We start from the raw sequence: 23010 nt of genomic DNA, 5'->3' as shown, positions 1-23010 counted from the left end.
GATTTCATGCTCTCCCGACGCTGATTTTGTCCCCAAACTCCTAATCCCTTTTGACGTAGTAAATGACCGTGGAGGTGGCTGCTTGAAGAAACAAAGACTGGAGTCTTCAGGAGGCTGATTAGCTTAGGAGCAGCAGATAATGTTTTGCTATGCATCTCTCTCTCTCTGGCCAACAGTAGGAAAAAGTCTCTGAAGAAAGTGCTCAGCCTTCTGTTTCACCAATTTGCTTGCTGCAATTGAGCATTTAAAAAAAATCCTCTGTAGGATTGTTTAAACTGCCTGTCATTTATTAGGTGTTTAATTGGTAAATTGGCTAGTAACAGACTAAAAATTATCCAGTCTTCTGGCAAATAGATGTAAAATTGTATTTATTTTTTTTCTCTCCCCTCAAAGATTGCAGAACATGATAGGTAGTTTTTACTGTTTGCAGCCATCAGTTTTGACTAATGCATAGCTGTTCAGCTTAGCTGTAATCAGAGTCAAATCAAAGGATTTAGTTTATTTTAAGCAAGAAAAACAACCCTCTAAAATTTGAGAAATTTAAAGGTAACCCTTGTATTTTAAAAAATTCTATATGGCTTGAATGAATATTCAGTGTTACAAATCCTTTCGTTCCTCGGTGAATAACTCTACAGGCCAGTAGTAGTTTCAGATACTAGTTTGAATTTCTGGCTTTTTTTATAGTATTATCACCAGGGCAAAGCCATAGGTTTGTTTGCAGTTTGATTGTTGCTTTCTCTTGGGGACTTAGCTTTACTGTGATGGATCTGAGCAAAGCTGTTTTCACCTGTGCACAAGAAAAAATGAAAAACCAAAAGACTGGGTTAGATGTGCCTGAAACGCTGCCCACAGATGAAATCTCAGAAATACATCATTTGAAAGCAGTTCATTTGCTTGGGTCTTAAATTTTCATGAGTCTCTCTTTAATTTTAAAAAAAAAGAAAAAGAAAAACGAGGGAGGGAGTGCTGAGAGGCAGGATGGCTTTGGTCCTCCTGGGTCAAGTTTTATGGCCACAGATATAGCTGCTTACGTACATGGTAAGCATCAGATAGAGCTGGGACTGAGGCTTTGGAGTACTGGTATAATACTGGAATTAGGAGAAAGTCCGAAGCAAGAGCAGCCCTTGAGAGTTTGAGTAGGGATCACAGGCGAAGGAAGGGGTTCAAGTCTGGATTTGAGGGTGCTCTTGAGTTTGGATGGGTTTGTGACGGTCAAGGTACTGAAAGCATTATTAGCTTATTAGCTTATTTTTTTGACACCCTGTCATCTTACACTTCTCCTCTGATTGCCCCTGAACATGCACGGCTCCCAGGCAGCCTCTGTCCAGGACGGGCATGTGGCACCGATCCCATGGGCACAGACTGTCTGTCCTCCTGGCTCCTCTTGGATGGAGCCAGGGGACCTGCAACACATGTTTCTTAAACTCTAAGAGACCTCATAAAAATTTACTGTGCATACAGAGCACCACTAATAATTGCTCAGAGTTGAAGGTACTTGCTGGGGTAACCAGCTGTGGCTGTAAGGTCACCCCATCCTGCACTGGAGAAAACTCTGGACATCCTCAAAACAGCTTCTTCTATTGTCAGATACCGATTGATTTACTTTTAACCGGCAATCGCTGCTTTTTCTCTCCTCAAATTTATACAGACAGGGTTCACAGTTAACTCTCAGAGTTGGCTGTGCCTCTAGAGGGTATCTTTGAACCACTGTCCCTGTGCGGGGACCTTCAGCCAAGCATCACCAGCACCATCACGCTGCTCGCCGGCTGCCCCTGTGCCTGGGGTGCATTCGTGCTTCGGCATCAGCGGATGAGCCATCCCATGGCCAAGAAATTGTTACCGATTTGGGGTCGCGTGGGTTGCTCGGTGCTGACAGACTATACCCACAGCTTGGGGTTTGGGCTTGCTCTGCAACCAGCTTATGGTGATCCCACACATCGGTTGAGGTACTAGCAGCTCCCATGCCATCATAACTTGGGGGGGGGCAGGGAAGAAATCTGATGATTTTAGCAGTTTTCCTTTGGTAAGAAACTAAAGAGCTCAGCAGTACTTCAAAGCTCAGGGGAAAAAAAAACCTCCACCACATGCACTTGCTTCGAAACTGCTGCTTTAGTCCTTTATAAAGGAGGTGGTTTCTACTTAAAACGTCTGTGGGTTTCACTAAACAGATTTTTGTCAACTGTAAAGTCATCAGCAAAAACTGTGCTATTTTGTCTTCCTTATGTAATCATCTCCCTGAGGACAAAATGTATACAGCAATCATGTCGTTTGAGGAAAAAATTAAAATTCCTCTTTTGGATTTTGTAAGAATTAAAGGAAAATAAGATCCTTTTTGCGTAGGTTTCCATGTCTGTGTGCAGAGACTGGCAGGCGGGAAGATTGCAGGAGGCTGTTAAGTTACTGCAGTAATTAGTTGCCAAAAATTTAAAGCTAGAAGGCTTTTTTTTTTTTGACTACATTGTGTCTGATTGCCTTGACCAGACCTGCAGTGTGCCCAGCGTCCCTCCCCGCAGGGATTCTGCTCAGTGGTGGCAATGGAAGCTGCTTGATGGTTTGGACTGACTCTGGAAGTGTCTCATTGGATGGTAGATGTTAATACTCCATTAAAAATAAACTCTGTGGAGGGCAAAATGGCACGAGCTCCGATCAGTGTTGGGGCTAACACAAGCTGCTGACACTAGAAGGTGTCTTGTGGCTGTTTAACATCACTGTAGCAAGACATGTGAATTTTTATGGGTGTCTTGATAGCACTTGAGCAATCTCAGCACTGAACAGACCTTTCTGGGCTCTTTCTGTTTTTCGGAGCATCACATAACAAGTATACTCAATAAAAGTGAAGTTCTCATGTATGCAAAGATATTTACAGGTTCATGCTTTGGTATATGAATAACTTCAATTCCTGCTTTAGAAAGTTAACCTTGCCAGTAGCTGTTCCTAGGATGGGGAAACAGGGAAACACTGCCGTCTTCAATACCAGCAATGGACGGCATTGGTCAGGTTGCCCTAGGTATACATCCAAGATTCAGTGTGTAAATTTATTATGGAAAAAAGAACATAATTTGGAAAATACTACTCTATATAAAGGGCAACCTCTGTGCAAATCCTTGCTTTTCCACTAGTTCCACAACTTTCAAGCCCATGAATGTGGATACCCCGGCGTGAACTGAAGGCACAGGAAGGTGTTCATCCAAGAGTGCTTGCGACGGGCTTGCACAATTAGAAAAGATCATGGGTGTTGGCATCATGTTTATTAAGAAGCTCTGTTGCTTTGACTTTTTTCCTTGCTTTAATTTCAGTTCTGCCATGTTTGTGCTGGAGCTGTTAGACAAAGAAGCAACTACTTGCTCTCTGCTCAACTTTCCAGTTTTGCTTAATTGGCATCTTGACATGGGAAATGGGGTGTTTGCAACCTCATGTAGGTTTTGAACAGAAATCAAGTAGATTGGAGAGAGAAAATAGAGGGAGAAGGCCTTTTGCTGAGGAACCACAGACACAGACTTCTTGTTTCATTTAAATACTGGCTTTAACAGGCAGTAGTTTATGGATGCTAAGCAATTCATTCCATATTCTAGCGAACAAAATGTCAAATGATGGGGAACCGGAGTTTGGAGAGGTGTATTTGGGTGGGATATTTGCATATTAAAGCTTTTTGCCCTGTGCGATATCCCCAGCCTTTTATTGTGGTAAATGAGAAGTGCAGCAAGGAAAAAATAAACAGCTTTGCAGATGCTGCAGAGGCTAAAGGAGATATTTTGAAGGAGCACATGGAGACAAGTGCCACAAACCGAGGTTGCCATCAAGAGAGGTTTTCCAGGTGGTTTTGCAGCCTATGCCAGATGCCCCCTTATTTCCTCCTTATCCCCACGTTCCCTGTGTTTAAAGCAAGATAGGATCACAAATGGGAAACACAACATATGGCAACTTATTTCCTTCATCAAAACTTGAGGCTGTTGATGGAGGAATTCACAGACCTTGCTGGAAAAAATAACATGAGATTGACTTTAAAACTACTGCGTGGCGGTGCAAGGTGTTCTACCAGCCAGGCTCTCACCTTGTAAGAAAATAGGAGATGGGCTTCTCTACTGTGGAAAACAGTACAAGGTTTTATAACGGGTTTGTTCAAGATGGCTTAAGTGTTCCTGCATTTGTTCAAGAGCCAAAGTAACGTGTCTGCCGTTGTTACATTTTTGTTGCAGAACGGTAGTAATGCCCATTGCCAATGAATTTGCCCCAGATGTTGTGCTGGTGTCATCTGGTTTCGATGCGGTGGAAGGCCATCCCACACCTCTTGGAGGATATAATCTATCAGCAAAATGTAAGTTGTGGATTTACAAGAGCAGAGATCCAAAACTGGTGTAAATTGCTGCTGTCTAGGGACTAAAGTACAGTATTTGCAGGTTTTACATTTTGGGGTCTATCTTCGGATCTTGCATTTCAATGGCAAACTTTTCAGCCTTTTTCTTTGAATTTTCATGTGTTTTGTGACTGAACCGTATACATATTGGTCTGGCTAAAGCCTTCGTTTTCTTGAAGCGTTGCATATTTCAATTTTGAGTGCAACTAAATTATGTAAGGAAGTTACAAATTCGTTTGTAGTCACATCTCTGCAGAAGACGGCTGCTGAATTAGAGAGTTATGCTTGTTGTAATGCAAAATTGCAGAAAGAGGCAATGCAAGATGTAAACAGTGTACCTTGCTCTGAATGCTAGTAGAAGTCCATTTCTTCCTCCAGAATACCTTATTAAAAATTTGAGCTGAATATTTTTGTTCTCCACCTTTGAGGCAATTATATGGGCCCGCAAGAACCTCCTTTTTGCTTTGGATCCATGATGTTTTGCATTGCACAGGAGATAGACTGAAATCCCCCCCACCTTGGTAATGCTGGGTTTATCTGGCACTGTTTCATTCAAGTCAATCGAGAAGACAGTTTTTCTTGCAAAAGGATTTTATTACTATTTTTTAAGAGTTTGTTTCAGCCAGGGAACTTACTCTCTACAGTGAACTTCAGAACCTTGTAAGGTAGCTGAACCTATAAACTTTATATAAGAATAAAGTGAAATAGATTTACAAGAGACAAGTTATTTAAGATATCCAGAAACACTTTGTAATGAGAAGGTCTTGTTTACCTGCTTGTTGAATTTCTCATGCTCTGCTACTCTCACAAAATGGTTATGGGCTCAGCCGTGAATCTTTTTATCTGGCTGTTAATTTGCCAATTTGCAAAGGCGCTTGCGGGGGTCACTGCAAAACAGAAAGCAGGGAGCGTGGATGGAGGGTAGAAATGCCCTGGATTTTCTTTTGTTTGGATTTTTTTTTTTTTTTTTTTTTTTGAGGGGGAAGGTTGCTTTGAGGACATGTTTTTTAAATCCTCGCAGCTTGGTTCTGTTTTGTTTAAAGGGTAGAAATGTATTGTGTGTCAGATGATCAAAGTCCCTGGTGCCCCAGGAATTTTTATAGCATATTATATATGGGAAGAAACGTCTGTTAAGAACTAGATGTCAAATATCTCTGGGGCACTCTGATGCTGCTATCGCAACTGAAAGCACCAGCACCAATTTTACTGATTTCCCCTTCCCCTCCTCCCTCCCCCATGACTGCTCTGACTTTGCATCTTCCAAAGCAGGGGGGAAAAAGCCGCCTTCTTCCACCCTCTTTCCTTCCTTCCAAAGGAGATATTCACTGCTATATTTAATTCAGGGGGCTGAGGGGTGGTAGGGAGGACAGCGGTGTCTCACACCTGGGATAAACTCCAACATAGCGCTCGTAGGAGAGATATGGATCTGTCCCGCGGCGCGCACAGCTGAGCCGGTCCAGCGGGGAACCGTGGCTGGAATTCTGCAATGAGCGTATTAAAATCCAACCTGGCTTATATTATGCGTTGAGTCCTTTCAGATCCCTTGTGGTTTTCTAATATGATGTAATTCCTTTCTATAATTCTTTGATTCTTTGCCAGGAGCCTGATTCCAGCCGCAACCTTTGCCCTTCTCCTGCATTTCCTCTTTTCCCTCGTTACAGGCTTCGGGTACCTGACGAAGCAGCTGATGGGCCTGGCCGGGGGTCGCGTCGTCCTGGCCCTCGAAGGAGGCCACGACCTGACCGCCATTTGCGATGCCTCCGAAGCGTGTGTTTCTGCTTTGCTGGGAAACGAGGTACAAAGGCAAAACCAGGGAACCAGGGGCTGTGATCTCCATTGTCCGCTGTCGCCAACCCCCTCACCCCCACCTTGAATTTGGGCATCTCATCCTCCAAAACAGTCAATCCATCAAATTTTTGTCATCGTTTTCAGTCCTTTTGACACGTCGATTTAAAGAGCTTTATTTGTTTAAAAACTACCTGTGTTTGGCAATCCGTATTATAAGCATTGAAGTAGCTAAGAATTGAATTTGGGTTTATTCTTTATCCAAATAGTTTGCTTTGTGCTCTTTGGAAAATAACTAATAATAATAAGTTTAATTTCTTTCTGAAGTCGTTGTCCAAGCCTTCCCTTTTCTTTGCAGACCCCCTCTCTAGTACTGCAGCTTGTGCCTGCTGCATTAGGTGGCTTGCTTGACATTGTTTTCAATTGTATTTTTTCCTTGATGTTGTATTTTCTATCTTCTGCTCTGTTCTGTCTATTGCTGTGTTGGAAAAGCCTCAGCTGTGTCACAGAAGTTGGCCAGAAAGGCCCGGGTGTGTGATTGCAAGATAAGAACAAGACAGAGGAGTACACCAAGGAAATCTAGTTTTTGGGTTCTGGGGAGGTCAGAGTATTTTCTTACAGAGGAAACTTCAGATACTTCAGCTTTTCTGCCTTTTTTCCCTGTCCCACTTTTAGTGTCAGTGGGATTAAGGAAGAAATTATTCAGATTCCCTATGCCCATCCTCCTCGATGCAGCCTGGCTATCAGCATCTGCTGTAGCTGGCACCAAATGAGCAGCTTACACTTACATTTCTTCCAACATGGTTGATAGTTAAAAAATCCAGAGTGGTGGCATTTGACATGTCTTTGGGCTCGGGGAGTTCGGGGGTGTGTACTGAAGTATGGCAGCAAGGAAATACAGAAATCAGTTAGCAGCAGCAAAATTCCGGACTGGGGCTCTTGTGCATCTGTTATGTACCTTTGCATACACATCTGTTCAAGAAGCGTATTTCTATAAAATTTGTGGGCTTTTGAGTATGAGTAACTGGTTAGTTTGGATCAGGCCTCCCTCATTCTGGTTCACTGGTCTTTTTTGGACACCTCTTCTCCACGTACAGTCCAAATGGTTGAGTCTTGGATGGGCACGGTAGACTGCAAAACTGCCTTGCATCAGTTTTCCACTTCACTTAGAGAAGCAGGTGCCTGGTCAGCCTGCAGCCCCAGGCATGGTCCCCGCTCAGTATCTGCTGCGGGTATCCTGGTATAGCAGGTGCTCTGGAGGTGTTCAAAACAATCGTTGAGGATTGATAGCATGAATTAAAACAACAGTGCAGTGTGATTCCTTAGGCTACATATAGCTAAAAATTTCAGCCTTGGGGGAAGGCAACCACACTGATTTGAAGTTGGGGGTGGCTGTGAAACCTCAGGCAGCATTAATGGCTTGGCTAGCATGTTTGAATTTTTTTAGGCTGTCTCTTAAATTAAGAGATCCCCCCCTCAGTACCTTGTGGAAACGAGCAAATCTCAGAAGGCCACAGTAAGACACGAGGAGGCTGCTGAGATGACCTCTGAAGGCAGTGCTCTCTTCAACAAGACATCTGCCTGCCTGTCAGATGGTGAAAGAAGGATGTTCCTCCTAAAGCTTTCACCCGCCTTGGAGAGCACAACTGGGGTGTCTCATCATCACCCTTTGCTGAAGAACCCCTTGGGGCAGGAGCTGGGGGCGGGTGTGTGGTCAACACCTGAAGGTGCAGCACCACAGGGAGAAGCCAAGCAGTGTTTCAGCTCTGGGTCTGCTTCCAGTGGGAGCTGACTTCTGGGGATGGTGGTAAGCCGCCATCAGCAGACTTGTTCTGATTCACAGTTGCAGTTCAGTGACCATCAGCCTTTCTCAGCTCTGGGTAGTTGGAGCAGGGAGCTTGGATGTGTGTGGAGGTGCAGATCAGCTATGTTTGACTTCCAGCCTGTTGTAGAAGCACTCTGTCTTGTAGTATCCACACTCCATGAGAAGGGCGACAGTGCCTGGGGAAACCTCACTAACCAGTCCAAGGGGTAAAACAGCTGGGATTCATCAAAAGCATCTCCTTCAATCATCCAGCATCCCATCTCCAAGCGTCCAGAGAGCATCCGCTCCTTGTGTTTGGCCAGGCAGTTCTGATAAGGCTCTCAGCGCACCAGCCTGCGCTCAGCCCTTGGGATAGCAGTAAACTCGGGAGCCAGCTGCTACATCAGCATGGAAGCGATGGAGTTCTTATTGCAGCACCCATCTCTCTTAAGCTGACGGCACTGTTGTCACCACAAACAATTCCTCCAGCTCCATCCACCTTTGGGTGCAGCTGGCTCTAATGGCAGGATGCACTTTGAAGGGGAGACAGAAGTAACGGGTGAAGGCTGTCATTCCTCTTGCTTAACATGCTCCTACGATGCAGGTGGGTGACTGCAATGTGGTGTGAGGATCTGCGTGCAATAAATAAGCACTTGATCCAAGCCATGAACGTGTTTGGAAGCGCGAGGCTTTGGAGAGATCTCAGCACTCACGATAGCTTGGATGTTGTCAGCTGCCTGAGTGGTTTCATTTAGCAGAGTGAATATTGATCCTTAAAGGTAAAAAAACATATTATTTTTTTTTTAATCACTGAATCAGGACAGCTATAAGGCGCTTTAAAATACTTAAAGATGGACCTGTTCTCACTTTTCCTAGGTGGGCTGTAAGGCTGCACAGATATCATGACAATGTTCTCCGACTTACCCACACATCAAAAAGCAGGAAACACTAGTTTTATCAAGGTCTTTTATAAAATCTTTTTAATGCAAGGAAGTTGGAGGGAACTGCTGTTGCTTTGTCCCACGGCCCTTTGATGAAGTTTGATATACAGCGTGTTAGACGATTTTGCATGCATGCACATGGACAGCCAGCTGCGGCCGGTGACGGGCTGCAGGGAGGTTTGCTGGCTGAAGAGCGGTGCTGGAGTTACACAGGGAAATGGTAGGAAATGAAGGGAACGGTGCCAGTCCCCAAAGCGTCTGCGTTCACCGGCGGAGATCAAAACTCCCGCTTCAGAAAAAGCGTTATGCAAAGGCAAGACCCGGCTTGTTCCCAACTGTCCAGGAAATTAAAACAGAGCTTTAGCTTTGCAGCAGATTATTTTAATGTGAAATGAGTTAGTGCTGGGCAAGATTGCTTGAAAATGTACGTACATTGCTTTAGTTACAGTTGTGCAAAACTAACACGACTTCAGTTGAAAAAGCAAAGGCGGGCATGATGCAGGGAAGATCTGCTGATGGTAATTTAGACCAGTAAGCCACCGTTCCTCTTCCATTACTCAAAGCGGCCTCTGACAGCAGCATGCCAGCAGTGCTAGAGGGCAGGGGAGGCAAAAACCGTGCTAAGCTGCTTACTCCATCATAGGCATCACCAGCCTTTGCCCTTCAAACCAGCTTCTGCCCCATGGCAAATGTCTGTTCCCAGGGAGCGATGCTGCTATTTAAGCTCCGGAGCACCCGTAGCATTCGCTGTCCCAGGCTAGGACCCATGCCAGCACCATGCCTGGAGCAGGGTGTGGAGCTCCTATGTTGTGGGAGCTGCTAGTGGTGGGGAGAGGGATGGGAGTTGCATGCTGGCGGACATGGTCCTGGAGCTCAGCAGCACTTGCAGTGCTGCCTGTCGCTGCTATAAATGCTTTGTCGTTTTTCATGCAGAACTAGCAGAGGTGTGTCTGGTGTCAGACTCTGGACATCCCAAATAAGCAAGAAGGTGATAATAAACAATTGGTTAAAACCTTTGCCTAAAGCCCAGAGGTATTTCCTTCCTTTTCTAGGAGAGCAATGAGTGACGCTGTTGTCCGTGAGTGTTATTTCAGGAGGAGGAGCGTGCTATGAAAATGGTTCACATGTGTGGCCGAGCTGCCTGATGTTGTGTGCTTTATATCAATATCAACTGAGAGGCGTTAGAAAGCTCTTACTTAAAGATTTGTCCAGGAATTGCTTTTGCCTTCACTTAATGTCATGCAGCAGTCAGTTTGGACCAGAATTATTTTTAGAGTGGAGAATTTATAACAAGTGCAATCCATAATTATTAAATCTGGAATGGAGCAATTTCTAGTCCTCATGAAGTACCTATCAAATGGCTGCCATGTGGTCGCAAGAGCAGATCTCCTGGCTGGAGCTTCTCTTGGCTTTGAACAGAAGTTACAGTTAAACTTTGCCATAGATTTTTTAAATTTTTTTTAAGCTATTAAACTGTGGCTGCTTCTTTGGTGGGGAATATCCCTGTCTGGGCTTTGACCACTATTTTCAGACAGAATTAACAGCTGTGGACATCTCTTCGTTTTGATACCCAACCTTGGAGGCCTGTGACGCATTCATGTTCTTAGTGGAGAACCAGGGGCAGCAGGGAGAAAAGGAAGAAAAAAAGATGGACTTGGGGAGCATCAGATCTGCTGAAAGTTTTTTCCTGATTATTTCGTTGGTTGTGGGATGTCTTGAGTTCATGTAAGTCTAATCCAAGCCATTGGCCGTGTATGTGAGCCAAGCAGAGCTGCTCTGCTGGGGCATCCTTACCTACCAAGCAGATGCCCCTGCTGTGCCAGAGGAAACCAGTATTCTCCCCAGTGTTATCTGTTGAAAGCAAATTTTTTTTTTTTTTTTTTTTTTTTTTAAAGAAATTGGAAGTTCTGTGCTGCAGGCCTGGCTCCTTTCCTGGGGAGGCGTGCTGATGCCGCAGAAGGAGGCAGCCCTAACTCCTGCCTGCTCTTGGAGCCTTGCCTGTGCAGTATTACTGCGCTGCTGCTGTTTCCAAAGGATAGCAGGGGCCACACAAATGTATCTCAGCATCTTCACTGGCGCTTCATGAAAAAAAAAAACCAAAAAAACCCAATAAACTCATAATACCTGTGGGTTAGTATTATTTGAGCCCAGGTTCCTTGCCCAGTGGGAATCGAAGCAAGCATCATAGCTACAACAGTAAAAGGTTTAATAACTTCATAGAGGGCAAAGGGGAAAGTTTTAGCTGCTTTTCAGAGAACAGGCATCTCAAGTGAGAGAAGCAACCCAATCAAAGAAGGTTTTCTCCTCTTCTTGGATTTATTTTTAAAGGAAAGCAACTAAAAACTAAAACAACCCTCCAGCAGTGCTATTGGGGGCCTTCCTCCAGGAGAGGACATGCATGCTCCCACTGTAGAACAGACTTTGCCAGGGATGCAACCCCATGGCCTTGATGGAGAAGGATATTCAAGGCTCGTTGTCTTTACTGATGTTTCCTGTCACCAGAAGAGCCCTGGATTGCTACTCTGCAGCACCCACCTCCCGAACAAGCAGGGTAAAAAGCACCATAAAGAAGGATGTGGTTTTCAGGATGTTGATCTAATTTCTCTTTTTTCGTACTGGCCAAAGGCTGCCAGGGCTGGGATGGATACAGGCAGAGCTTTCTATCAGGCGAGAGGAAAATATCTCCTAGAAAACAGGAGGAAATACTGTCAAGCAAGGAGAGGGCATTTCTCTTGCTCTCCCCCATTTCTCATTCTCACTCCTTTCCCCTGCCCTGGCTGTCAGAGTGCTTTCATGCCTCTAAAAAGAAACGAGAAAAGCGATGTCCTTCATTGCTGACGGGAGCTCTGGAGTTCTTGTCCATCAGTCATCATAGCTGCGTTTGTCCATGCCGATGCAAAGGTGAACTGGATCCCCTGGTAGGTTTGTAACCTCCTGATTGCAGACTGAAAGGGCAACTCTCTCCTGGGTGGTAGGAGAGCTTGCATCTGAAAATGAGCAGTATGTGCATGCACCTAGACTGGACGTGAGTTTTCTGTATAGCAAGTCTCAGGTCTACAGAAGCTTTTTACTCTTGAGTGCTGAGGAACAATTTTATTTCTTTATTTAAAACAGCTGTGCTGATCAAAGCATGGTCTCAGTGGTCTACGCTACCACTGATAGCCAGCACTGCTCAGTTGACAGAGGTGTGTTCTCCCTGACTGATACAGCTGGGATGGCCAAGACCTCTAACGGAGAGGTAGCTCTGGTGGCAAAACCACCTCCTTGCCAGGACAGCGTATTTCACACCTGTGGGCTGGAGTGGTCTGTCCTGGTGGCAGCACAGTTTTGCCAGTGGGAACTGCATCCAAACCAGCACTTGGCCTTTACAGTCCTGCAAGGCAACTCCATCAGCATCGTACTGCCCATACGGGTTTCATATACAGGCTTTTACAGGTAGATCCACACTGCAGATCTTTGCTCCTGTGTAACTGGAGATGGACTTAGAGGAGCTTCTTTAAAGTGGCATTCCCTAATTCATCTCTCTCTAGCAAAATGAGGATACCCTTACTGTCCCATGTTCCTTGTTAAGTAAATTGTTAATAGTGCTTCGGTAACAAAAGCAGCACTGCCATTGGGAGGGTGCAGTGTACGTCAGAGCAAACCAGAAATTGTCTACATGCCATTTCCATTTACAGCATAAAAGCAGCCAAGCCCAGAAAGATACCTGCTTGTCCTTTGCGTTTACATTGAACATTTTTGGGAGGCCTTCTGGGTCGTCTTTCAGCTTAAAGTCTCAATACCAGCAGCATGTTCTTATTGTTACCTTTTTGTATAAAGAGCAAAGGAAAGAAGACAGCATCAAAAAGCCTAAACTTTAATACCCAATTATGAGCTTTACCAGTAACTTCAAGGCAATTTTTTTTAAAGATTAACATACAGATCTAATGCTGCTCTGCCCTGGCAAGACTAGCCCAGCAGCTGATAAGAGGCATTGATGATGATTGAAGTTATAGTCATGCTGAGTGTGGCTTTAAAGCAGTATTTTGCATTTTCTCGGTATGAAAATTAGGCTATTTATTCTTAGGGTACAGATTTTTTCAGTTAAGAGTTAATAAATACCCTGGATTAGGTATTTAGAAGAATTAAAAAGCTACCCCTTTTATTTATTTATAGGAAAACCAGAAGTGTGGCTGCTTTAAGTCCCTTTTATTTGCACATTGTTTTAATAGTGAAAACTTTGCAAAAAGGTAGATCCAAGAAATAGTTTATAAAGATCCATTGTAAAAGCAGCCTTATTTTTCTGGTCTGTGTAATAGTGCCTCTTCATACAGTCTACATCAGCAGCTGCAGCAGGTTCTTTAGGAAGAGCCCCTGTGCTGCATGGGTGCTGAGCCCAGTGGAGATGCAGCATTTTGTGTGTGGAGGAGCATCAGTGTGGAGGAGGCTGCACTGAGTATCGCAAGAGTACTTACAAAGTCTGTATATTCTGGATATTTAACTGAAGGCGGATAATAGGAAGCAGGGGGATGGAGTGGGGTCTTGATATGGCAGAGGCATTTGCTAAATCGTGCTTAATGCCTGGTCTCTAACTTGAGATAACATTTCTTCGGTGTTCCTCTCTCTTTCCAGCTTGAGCCTCTTCCAGAAAAGGTTTTCCAGCAGAGAGCAAATGCTAATGCAGTGCATTCAATGGAGAAAGTAATCGAGATACACAGTGAGTATAGCCCCATTCACCCAGCTGGTTACCTGTTGGGTTGCCCTGTGGGACACCCGTTTGACTTCTCCATCATCCTGGCAACTCCATGTTCCCTTGTCCTAGTTTACGGGTGGTCGCTGCACAGTGAACTGGATTTGTGCAGCCACAAGCTCGTCTTACTCTGCGTGTAGTAGTGGATCAAGGGTGCACAGGGAGCAGTCGATTCAGGGAAATGCTTTGGCACTTGAGGAGGAATTAGTATTAAAACCTCTAAAAACTCTGTAAAGGACAGGCTGTCCAGCACTTAGAGTGTGCCCTTATCTCTTCAAAAGCAAGTCAAGTATCTCCAAATAACATAAGTCTCGTTGGGTGTTGTGGCACCCATTAATTAAGAACAGATAGGGATGAAAGTTGAACAGAGTATTGCATGAAGTTGCTAATATTGTAGGTTTATTTAGCTGGGGAGGTTAAAATCATTGTAGTTGACACTTTCCTGGGGACATTCTTGGGGAATGGAGTGAAAGAGCCTGAGTAACATGAGAACCCCACTGCTAGGTCCAGACATCTTCCTGCTTCAAAAGTTTATGGCCTAAAACTGGAGGGGACTAGTTTCCATTTTACAGGGCAAAAATGGAGCTTAAAAGAGGCTGCAGCTTCCCCCCACCCCCTGTCAAAAAATGCCTGGTAGCTTTAGAAATTTGAATTCCATTTCCAGAAGCTGCTCTGCAGAGTGAGTGCTCAGCACCAACGGGACACCTCAGCAGCACCTTGAGCCAGCCAATGGTTTTTTGTTTTGTTTTTTTTTTTCCTTAAAATGAGCACAGCAAATTAAAAGGGGCTTTGGGTAAGACTCTCAGATCTGCTGTGCAGCACAGGAGAAGCAAAGATGTTTGAAAACGAGTCCCTCCTCCCCATCTGCTGGCATCACTGTTCAGGTTCTTGCTTTCAGGCTTTTTGCTGTGGCTTCCTGGGTACCAGCAAATTTGGTGTGTCCTGCCTGGGGATCAAGAGAACATCCTTTATTCTCTCCCTTTGAAGCCTTCCCTGTGTTCTTTCCACTGAAAAAGGGTGGCAAAGTGCTAACATAAAAAATGAATACAACTTAGACTTCTTTAGTCTCAGGTGATTTGCCCACAGAAAGAATGTGGCAGTTAGCAACTGAACGCAGATGTCCGGGTCAAATCTGGACTACATCCCTTCTCTCTTGCATATTTTTCCTTAAGTCTAAAAGTTTCTGAGGGTTTTGAAGTGAAAAAGGAAATGTCATTACTGTTTGAGCACCTAAGATGTCCCCTTCCGTCAAGGGAGAGGGATGCTGTACACCTCTGTGCAGCTTGGATCTTCACCTCCAGCACTCCTTGCACATTTGTCCTTTTGAAAATCCAGTTTCCGCCTCCCACCTTTCTTCCCTAGCCAAAGGAGAAGAGCATCTTTCATTGCCAGACAGTGACTGAGCCCTGCTTTTGACATCCTAGGTGTCCTTAAGGGATGTGCAGGTGCATGTTTATCAATGCTTTCAATACCTTTTGGATTTAAAACCTAGCTTTTCAAGACACAGCAGCATAGCAGCTCCTCTGTTAGTACAGTAGCATAGCATTATCTTGCAGGGGTCTCTCTGGCCTCACCTCGCAAGCCAGAGCTGCCTTGGCACGCGTTCCCAGGAGCCTGCTTCCACCTGCAGCTTCCTGTGACATCAAGTCAGTCCTTGAAGTGCGAGTGAGCACAGAACAAAGTTGCATTTTGTATAGGCATGATGAGTCTTCCCTAGGCAGTTCTCAGCCATCTGTAGAGCCTGGGAAAGCAGGAGCGCGGTGCTGGACCCGTAACAGTGCAGATGCCCTGACTGCCTCTCTTCTCACCTCCACACCAGGCAAGTATTGGCATTCACTCCAGCGTTATGCCTCCACGGTGGGGTACTCCCTGGTTGAGGCTCAGAAGTGCGAGAACGAGGAGGCAGAGACGGTAACAGCCATGGCATCTCTGTCAGTGGGCGTGAAGCCAGCTGAGAAGAGGTGAGTTGCTTTTCTTCCTGTTTATCATCACATCTTGGAGTCTGCCCAAGCAGCCTTCTCAGTTAATCCTCTCCTTTTAACCATTGCACGCTCATTCCCCGCATCTCCTGTCCTCCACGGGTTCTCTAAAGACCTCCTGGGCTGGAGGAGAACAGCAGTGCCATGAACTCTGTGTGTGACCTTAGTATGGCGCACACTGTGCCTGAGCCTTCTGCTCCAACTGGAGCTGAACATGGTTTTGGACCATGAGAGGAAATTGATTTTGCTGCAGAAAATGTTAACGTTGCACAAGTGAAAACAGATTGTCTAAAAATCCTTCTTGGTGGTAAGTTTTAATTCCAGGTGAGCCAGCTGAGCACAACTGCCTGGGTGGGAAGGTGATGGGAATGTAAGGCATGAGACTTAGCACCACAAATTGTCCAAGTCTGTTGTGCTCAACCCTCTGTTCTCTCTTCCCTCCCTCCCCACCCTGCCTGGCTGTGAAATCACTCAGACCCGATGATGAACCCATGGAAGAGGAACCCCCCCTGTAGCATTCACCTTCAAGCTGGAGTTCTCCTGTTTGTTCGTCTTCGTCTTGAAGCTCTGCCAAGAAGCTTTCTCTTGTTACTCCTGCGTCCTGTCATGGTTTTTTCCAGAGTACGGAAGGACAACCAGGTGTAAAACAAAGCAACCGAAAAAAATCTCTCCATATCTATATGCGTCTACAGTATATATTTGCCGAAAAAAAAAAATGCCGGTGAAGAGCAGTAAAGGACTGACACGCTGGGTACTCTTCCTCTGGTCCTCACTGGGAGCGGAAAGGGGAACGACACCCATGAAGTCTTTGGCAGAGTTGCCAAAATAAAAACCAACAAAAAAAACCCACAAAGATTCAACAACACATACGAAAATCAAACAAACAAACAAACCTTAACATAAAACTGGTGCTTACAATTTGATTACCCACAATTCAGCAATCTCCGCTTGAACCACTCGACCCATCTTGTAGTTTTGTTTCTTGGATTTTTTAAATGGCTCTTGCCTGCCTGTGAGTCGACGACATTCTTGTCGAAACCAGAACAATGGGAGATGGTGTATTTTTAACGGGGAGGGACAGGGAAAGAGGGACTTGTCTTAGATCTAAAGGAAAGGGAAAGAGAAGGGGGGAAACAGTAGCCCAGATGGAGTCGGCTTTATTGTCTCCAAAGCCATCTGAAGATGAGTTTGTGCCTTTTTTTTTAATTGATGGATTTGGTGCAGCTGGATTTTCTGAAGTTTGAGGAACAATGCCTTAAGTAAAAAAAAAAAAACAAAAAAACAAAAAAAAAACAAAAAAAAACCACCAACAACAAAAAAACCACAAAGAACACAGCAGTTCATGAATATTTTTCCTCTGGTTGGGAAAGCCAAGAACTGCCATCAGGAAGGAAGACTTTTTGGCTTGTGCTGGCATGATGGTGGGAAGCAGGCATCAGCTGAACAGAGCGTCTCCAAAAACTGTCTACAAGTTTGGATTTGTTTTGTTTTCTTTCATTGCTGTTTCAAAAAAAGAAAAAAAAAAGAAGAAAAAAAAATTAAGGTAGTTGCCAAGAAAGTGGCAAATACTGTTGGGTCTTTGAAATTCAACCATTTTTAAAAACAAATTTTCAAATGTTTTCTCTCTTCTACATTATCTAGTAATTGAACTTATCAATTTGGTTGTTGAAGCATGTATTAGACACAAATGCAGGTTTAAGACTGGAATGCTTTTTATTAAAAGCAACTAGCATGAGATATTGCTTAAATTGTTAGGTATAAATATATATATGTGTATAATGTATATTCCAAATGTATTCCAAGCTTAGAAACCGGATTCCTATGAATTATTGATAAAAATATTTATGATGCATTTATAGAAAAATATATGTAATAAATGCATACTTATAACAGTAGCCATTGGAAGCTCCCTAGGGACAGATTTGTGAATTGGAACGTAAAAGGTGCTTTTGGAAAAGGATCCAGGTTGAAACTGGAGGACTTCCAGACAACAGGTTGGAAAGTTTTTCAGAAAGCCAACACATTAGCCACTGGGCAACTACCCTAAACATTTGTATTTTAATTTAAGGTTTTTAGTTGTGATCCTTTTCTAACAAAAAAAAAAAATGAGTTTTTTATAGCAAAGACTATGAATTTGCTGTTAATTTTTATATCGATATTTCACAAAACCCTAAAGAAGCCTTGTTTGTGTGACTGACATTTATTTTCTATTTGGCAGGTTTCATTTCCGAACGGCAATAGCGTCTAAACCTTTTTTCCTCCCACTTTCCTTGCTTGTACATGATTTTCCTTTTTTTTTTTTTTATTTTAGTTTAGTTTTTTCCTTCTTCTTAAGTGTTTTGTACAGTGAGCAGCTTTCTGCAGGCGTAAGGAACTGTGGCAGATTGTCAGAGATTATTTTTTGGAAAGGGTGCATTTTATCGAGGAGGAAGGAACGCGATGGGCTCTTTTGTATAATGATACCGCCGACTGTATATTTCCTCAGTTCTGTTATAGTAGCTATGTAAAGAAAATAAGGAGTTTTCTTACCTTTGACATAGTAGTATTCCAATGGGCGATGTCTTTGTCCTCCATGCGGATCGTAGCGAGAATTACAGGCGGCTTCACTAGCTGCCTACCATTGGGAAGGCTGGTCGGACACTTGTGGGACAGCTGGCATTTTCTCTCCGCTGGACAGACGGACACGCAGACACGCACACACACTTCCCCACGTCCTCTTTCTCTCTCTCTCTTTCTCTCCTCTTCTTCTTCCCGTTGCTGGTAGGGTTGGAGAACTTTTCCCGAAGGTATTTTTTCCCCCCCGAGGAGGTCGTTGCCCTGCGCCAACCTCGGCTGTCGACTCCTGCAAACGGCGGGTCGGGGAAGCAGCAAAGCCCTGCCACAAAGACTTTGAGCAGCTTAGAGGAGACCAGATTGACACGCGTGCCTTCTTACAGCAGTGTAGGATAGCACACACCCCTCATCCAAACAACCAAGGGTAGCTTTTTTTTTATTATTCTTATTTTATTCTGTTACGATGACAACTGACGGAGTCGCTTCCAGTAACTTATTTTTTTCCAGTTCTTGAAGCGGCTGTTTTCATTCCATTCAGGACTCACTCGCGGGAGAAATTTGAAGCGTAATCATACGTGTGAGCAAATGCAAGAGGCTTTTGTTTTATTCCTCAGTTTATAATGCAATTTAAAAACCAGACACTACTGTATTTGAGTTTTTCAAACCCAAGTACGTGTTAAAATGATTAATAGCTTTGGTCGCGTAGGACCATCCTCAGCATATTCTAAAAATAATTTTCCCGTGTAAAAAAACGACATACCTGGAGATGATGTGGTTTGGTTTTTTTCAACCAACCACTTTGCTGCTGTGATCTAAAATTAATCTGGCTGCCAAATCTGGTGACTGACTTTAAGTTTTCCTTTTGCCGTGTACACGCTGTGGGCAGTAACCATGTTTACACGATCATTTCTGTTATCAGCTCTTCCCTGGAGGGTTTTTGTATTTCTCTTCTCAGTCGTGGCAAAGCTTTTTCTTTTCTTTTTGTGTTCCTGAGAGCTGCCGGCTGGCTGTGCTGAGCCGGTTTCTCTATAAAAATCGGAGGAGCTTGTCAGGATGCCACCTTCGTTCTTTCCATCATTTCGCTCAGCTTTTTGCCAGGGATGGCAAGATTTTTCCCGAGACGTCAGAGCTTGTCTCTTCCAAACTCCCAGCGACGTGGATTCGTTTCACAGCGGTGCCCGCTCCCCAGGCGAGGTGGGGATGCTCTTCGGGGGCGGTGCAGGTGCAGAGAAGGGGGAAGGAGCCCTCGTTTTGAGGCTCACCAGGGTTTTTTTCACCTTTTGAGCCATTAGCTTCTTCATTTCAGATGACTTTGCCATAGGGCAGATGCGCCGGCAGGGCGGGAGCCCGGGATGCCCCTGCATCCCAGCGCGGTGCTGCCCAGGGGATCCTCCGTACCTGCTTGGAAAGAAAGGAGCATCTTTAAATCCTCTTTACAGAGAAGTGAGGCCCAGTTTGCAGTACACAAGTAATCATTGGGGGTTTTTGTTGGTTTGGGTTTTTTTACTTTCGATACAAAACATTCCTTTTTTTATTAGCCGCAGTCATGTATTCATTCCATTCTTCCTTTTGTAAACTTTTTGGGGCCCACGTCTTTTATGGGCATTGATATATATAAATATATATATAAATATATATGAATATATTTTTTTAAGTTTCCTACACCTTGAGGTTGCATGGTCTGTAAGGTTGGCATGTCTTTATATTGTATACAGATTTTGCACGCCAAACTTGGCAGCTTTGAAAATGAAAAAAAAAAAAAATTTGTGGTTTTGGGTTTTTCTGGGTTGGTTTTGGTTTTTTGTTTTTTTTGTTTTTTCCTCTCGTGGCATTTGCGGAGACTAAAGGTTGGGATGTTGTTGTCACACACACACACGCACCCACGCACGCACCCACGCACGCACCCACACAGCTACACACAAAGGAAGGAGAGTGGGAACATTTTTTGCGTCTTACTGAACTTAATAAGAAATTGTGCTTTTTATTGTTAAAAAAAGAGAGTAAATAAAAAGGACTACTTAAACATTTCTCATTTTAAGAAGAAAAGAAAAAAAGACGTTTATCTAGCACTTGTGACTTACCAATAATAGAGTTTATTGTATTTATGTGGAAACAGTGTTTTTAGGGAGACTACGCAGAACACACAAAGTAAACTGCCTGTGTCATTTTTTTTTTTTTCCTTTTAATTTGGGTTGATACTTTGTTTTGATTTCTTGGCTGGGTGGGGAGGTTGGATGCAACCCTTTGTCAACACACGTAGTCATTAATTCTAAGGAGATGAATGACAAGGACTTTAAAGAGTTAACTCTTCAGCACAGCTGCGTTAACTTTTTTAAAATTACTTTTACATGATGTATTATTGCTAGGTTTCACTTTAAACAGTCGTGTACTGTGCAACACTGTGGTTTAAAACGAGACTTTACATCAAAAGGAAAACACGTTTCTTCATTGTCATGAAGTTGAGCTCGTTCTCAGCTCATCTTCACTTTGTCTTTGATATTGATGAAAAAGTATCCTATTGAAAGAAAATAAATTAACACTTTTCTGTGCTCCATAGTGGAGGCGCTATTTTCCAATTTATGAGGATGACAAACTTATATATATAATATATATATAAAAGTGGGGGGGGAGGGGTTGAAACATTATTCACCCAAGAGCTTATTACAGATATGTAGTATCAAAAAGTTGTAACTATATTATATTCTACTTTATACCTATACATGCTCAGTATGACGTCACCATTGGTAGCAGCTACCGGTTTACGCTGTAATTTAGACACAATTTCACTCTTATTGTATGGACCCTACTTTAAGTGATGGTAGCATTCTTTGTGCTAAATTTTCTGATGGTCCTTTCTTTTACTTGGTGGAGTTGGAATATTTTTCTCATTCTTGTTTTTGTTTGGGGTTTTTTGTTTTGGTTTGGTTTTTTCTCTTTTCTTTATTTTTTTTTTTTACTGGCCAATGGTGTCTTTCTCTGACAGTACCGACTTCAATTTCAACTTTATTAGGAGTCCAGTATTTTGTACCACATTATGACAACTTGTTATTCTTGTGGTGTAAATAAAAAGAAAAAGTTAATTATAGTACCACCTTGGTTTCTGTTGCTGATCTTCTTTTCGTCTGGTGCCTTGGGTGTGATGTGGTATTTCATCTGCTTTAAACAAAATGGATTCTTGGTGTTGTGGAAGGGGGTCTCAGCGCAAAGCAGCTTTTTGGTCAAAAGATACCCATGTGTATGTCAGGATGACCATGGCAGAAAAATTGCTAGAGCTTCTGCCCGGTTTCCTTGGTGCTCCAAGATCCGTGTTGACAAGTGCCTGCATGTAGGGATTGTAGAATAATGAAAAAATCCCACTGAAATTGAATTTCCAGCAGGAAGTCTGTAAGAACAGCTGAATTTCCCCCAAAAGCCACCAGCAACTGAAAACCAGGAAAATCAATGGAGGGAAGAACTGGCATTTTGTGTGTGGCTCTGTTCTGCCTTGTGGAGTTGTTAGTGCTTTATTTTGCTATAGCCAGAGCGCTTTGAAGACAGCGGGGCATGGATCTGCCTGATCTCAAGATCGTTCTGTAGGGAGTGAGACATGAGTCCCAGAGCTCCTTGTGGCCATTTCACATGGTGCCTGTATCCGCAGGGCTGTGCCATGTCCCCCCCTCCAGCAGACGTCCTTCACCTCCAGGGTAAGTCCCGTTTCCATTCCTGGTTGTCCAGTTCTGCTCTGCCCAGCTGTGCAGGCTGGGCAGGAGGCTCTCCCACAAACCCACGGATCAGGTTTGTGCCCCATCTGAGCAGATCCTCTGCTCTTGCCCACATTGTCGATGGCTCAGGAGAGGTTCTCAATGTTGCCCTCAAGTTCAGATAGGTGAAGCAGATCCACCCTTTTTCTTTCATGGTCTCATTCAGATGTAGCTTCCCTCTATTTAGCCTCTGTATGATCCTGCTTGTCCCTGGAGCCCACTGAACCATCTAAAATCAAGGTTCTCCATCTATGTCAACTGGAAGTGTCGCCTACTTGCATGGCAACCAGCTATGCTTCCGTTCTGATAGCCTTTTGCTGTCTCTCTCCTGGATGAAGAAGACAAGTGCTTGGGGCTCACATTTAAGCTAAGGCTCACGTACCTCTGCAGAGTGGACTTACCCATCACATAGGAAGTGCTGCAGAGCAACCCTGGCATGAAAGGGAGCAAGCCTGATGCCACCCACCCTGGAGAGCAGCCTTCAGCTTAGTGTCCCAGCCTGTGAGTAGTTTATGAAACAGGGAAGAGCAGTCAAAGATAGTCTAGGGACCTGCTCATGGCTTCAGTGTCTGTTACACCATTGGCAAAACCTAAGCAATTAGCCAAGGAGAAAAACACCTTTACTTCTACAAGCCTGGACGCTCTCTTCTTGCTCATGTGGGAATGAGCCTGCCATACTCAGGGATCATCTCCATGGACGTTGCATTAGCCCGTCCACTCAGCACAGCAGTGCAAGGAGCTGGGGAGTCTGCTGGGCCATACAGACTGACAGTAGAAGTGGCAGGTTGATGTTCACAGTCTCTGGGGCACCTCGTGGAAGGTGTAGGGGAGACCACCCAGGAAAAACTTGCCATCTTGGAAGCATTGCGATTCCCTTGTCAGCGAAGCATCGCTGCCGCTCCACATGCTAGCTGCAGTCCTTCGCACGTGTGGGGAGCATCGTCCACCAAGGTGCTCTGAGAAGCGGAGGCTCGGACTCTGGGGCAGGATGGCCAGGGCGAGGGTGCAAACCCACGGCGGGTCTGTGGCACGCAGGGACAAGGCTGTCCAGGTGCACGTGCCTCTCCTCTTGGGGAAAGAGGCGAAGTTGCTCATGGCCGAAGCCTGCCTAAGCCATTGCGCTTA

At 44.3% G+C, this 23010-nt stretch overlaps 1 protein-coding gene and 1 pseudogene across 9 annotated transcripts in view; both read left to right on the top strand.

Annotated features, from left to right (window-relative positions):
• HDAC4 (histone deacetylase 4) overlaps window positions 1-21233 on the top strand; it is a 264837-nt gene extending 243604 nt beyond the window's left edge. For all 9 annotated transcript variants that reach the window (XM_069782187.1, XM_069782191.1, XM_069782190.1 and 6 more), the window contains 5 exons: window positions 4197-4315; window positions 6016-6149; window positions 13496-13580; window positions 15433-15574; window positions 16068-21233. In XM_069782187.1, the coding sequence (XP_069638288.1) occupies window positions 4197-4315; window positions 6016-6149; window positions 13496-13580; window positions 15433-15574; window positions 16068-16107 (520 nt within the window). In that variant the 3' untranslated portion in view covers window positions 16108-21233. The remainder of the gene's footprint in view (window positions 1-4196; window positions 4316-6015; window positions 6150-13495; window positions 13581-15432; window positions 15575-16067) is intronic.
• Window positions 19822-21567, top strand: LOC104325478 (uncharacterized; annotated as a pseudogene).
• Window positions 21568-23010: the final 1443 nt, after the last annotated feature.

Source organism: Haliaeetus albicilla, chromosome 4, assembly GCF_947461875.1.
Source record: "Haliaeetus albicilla chromosome 4, bHalAlb1.1, whole genome shotgun sequence".
NCBI classification, from domain to species: domain Eukaryota; kingdom Metazoa; phylum Chordata; class Aves; order Accipitriformes; family Accipitridae; genus Haliaeetus; species Haliaeetus albicilla.
The sequence above is the reverse complement of the archived record's forward strand: the minus strand, read 5'-3'. Positions and strand labels throughout refer to the sequence as shown.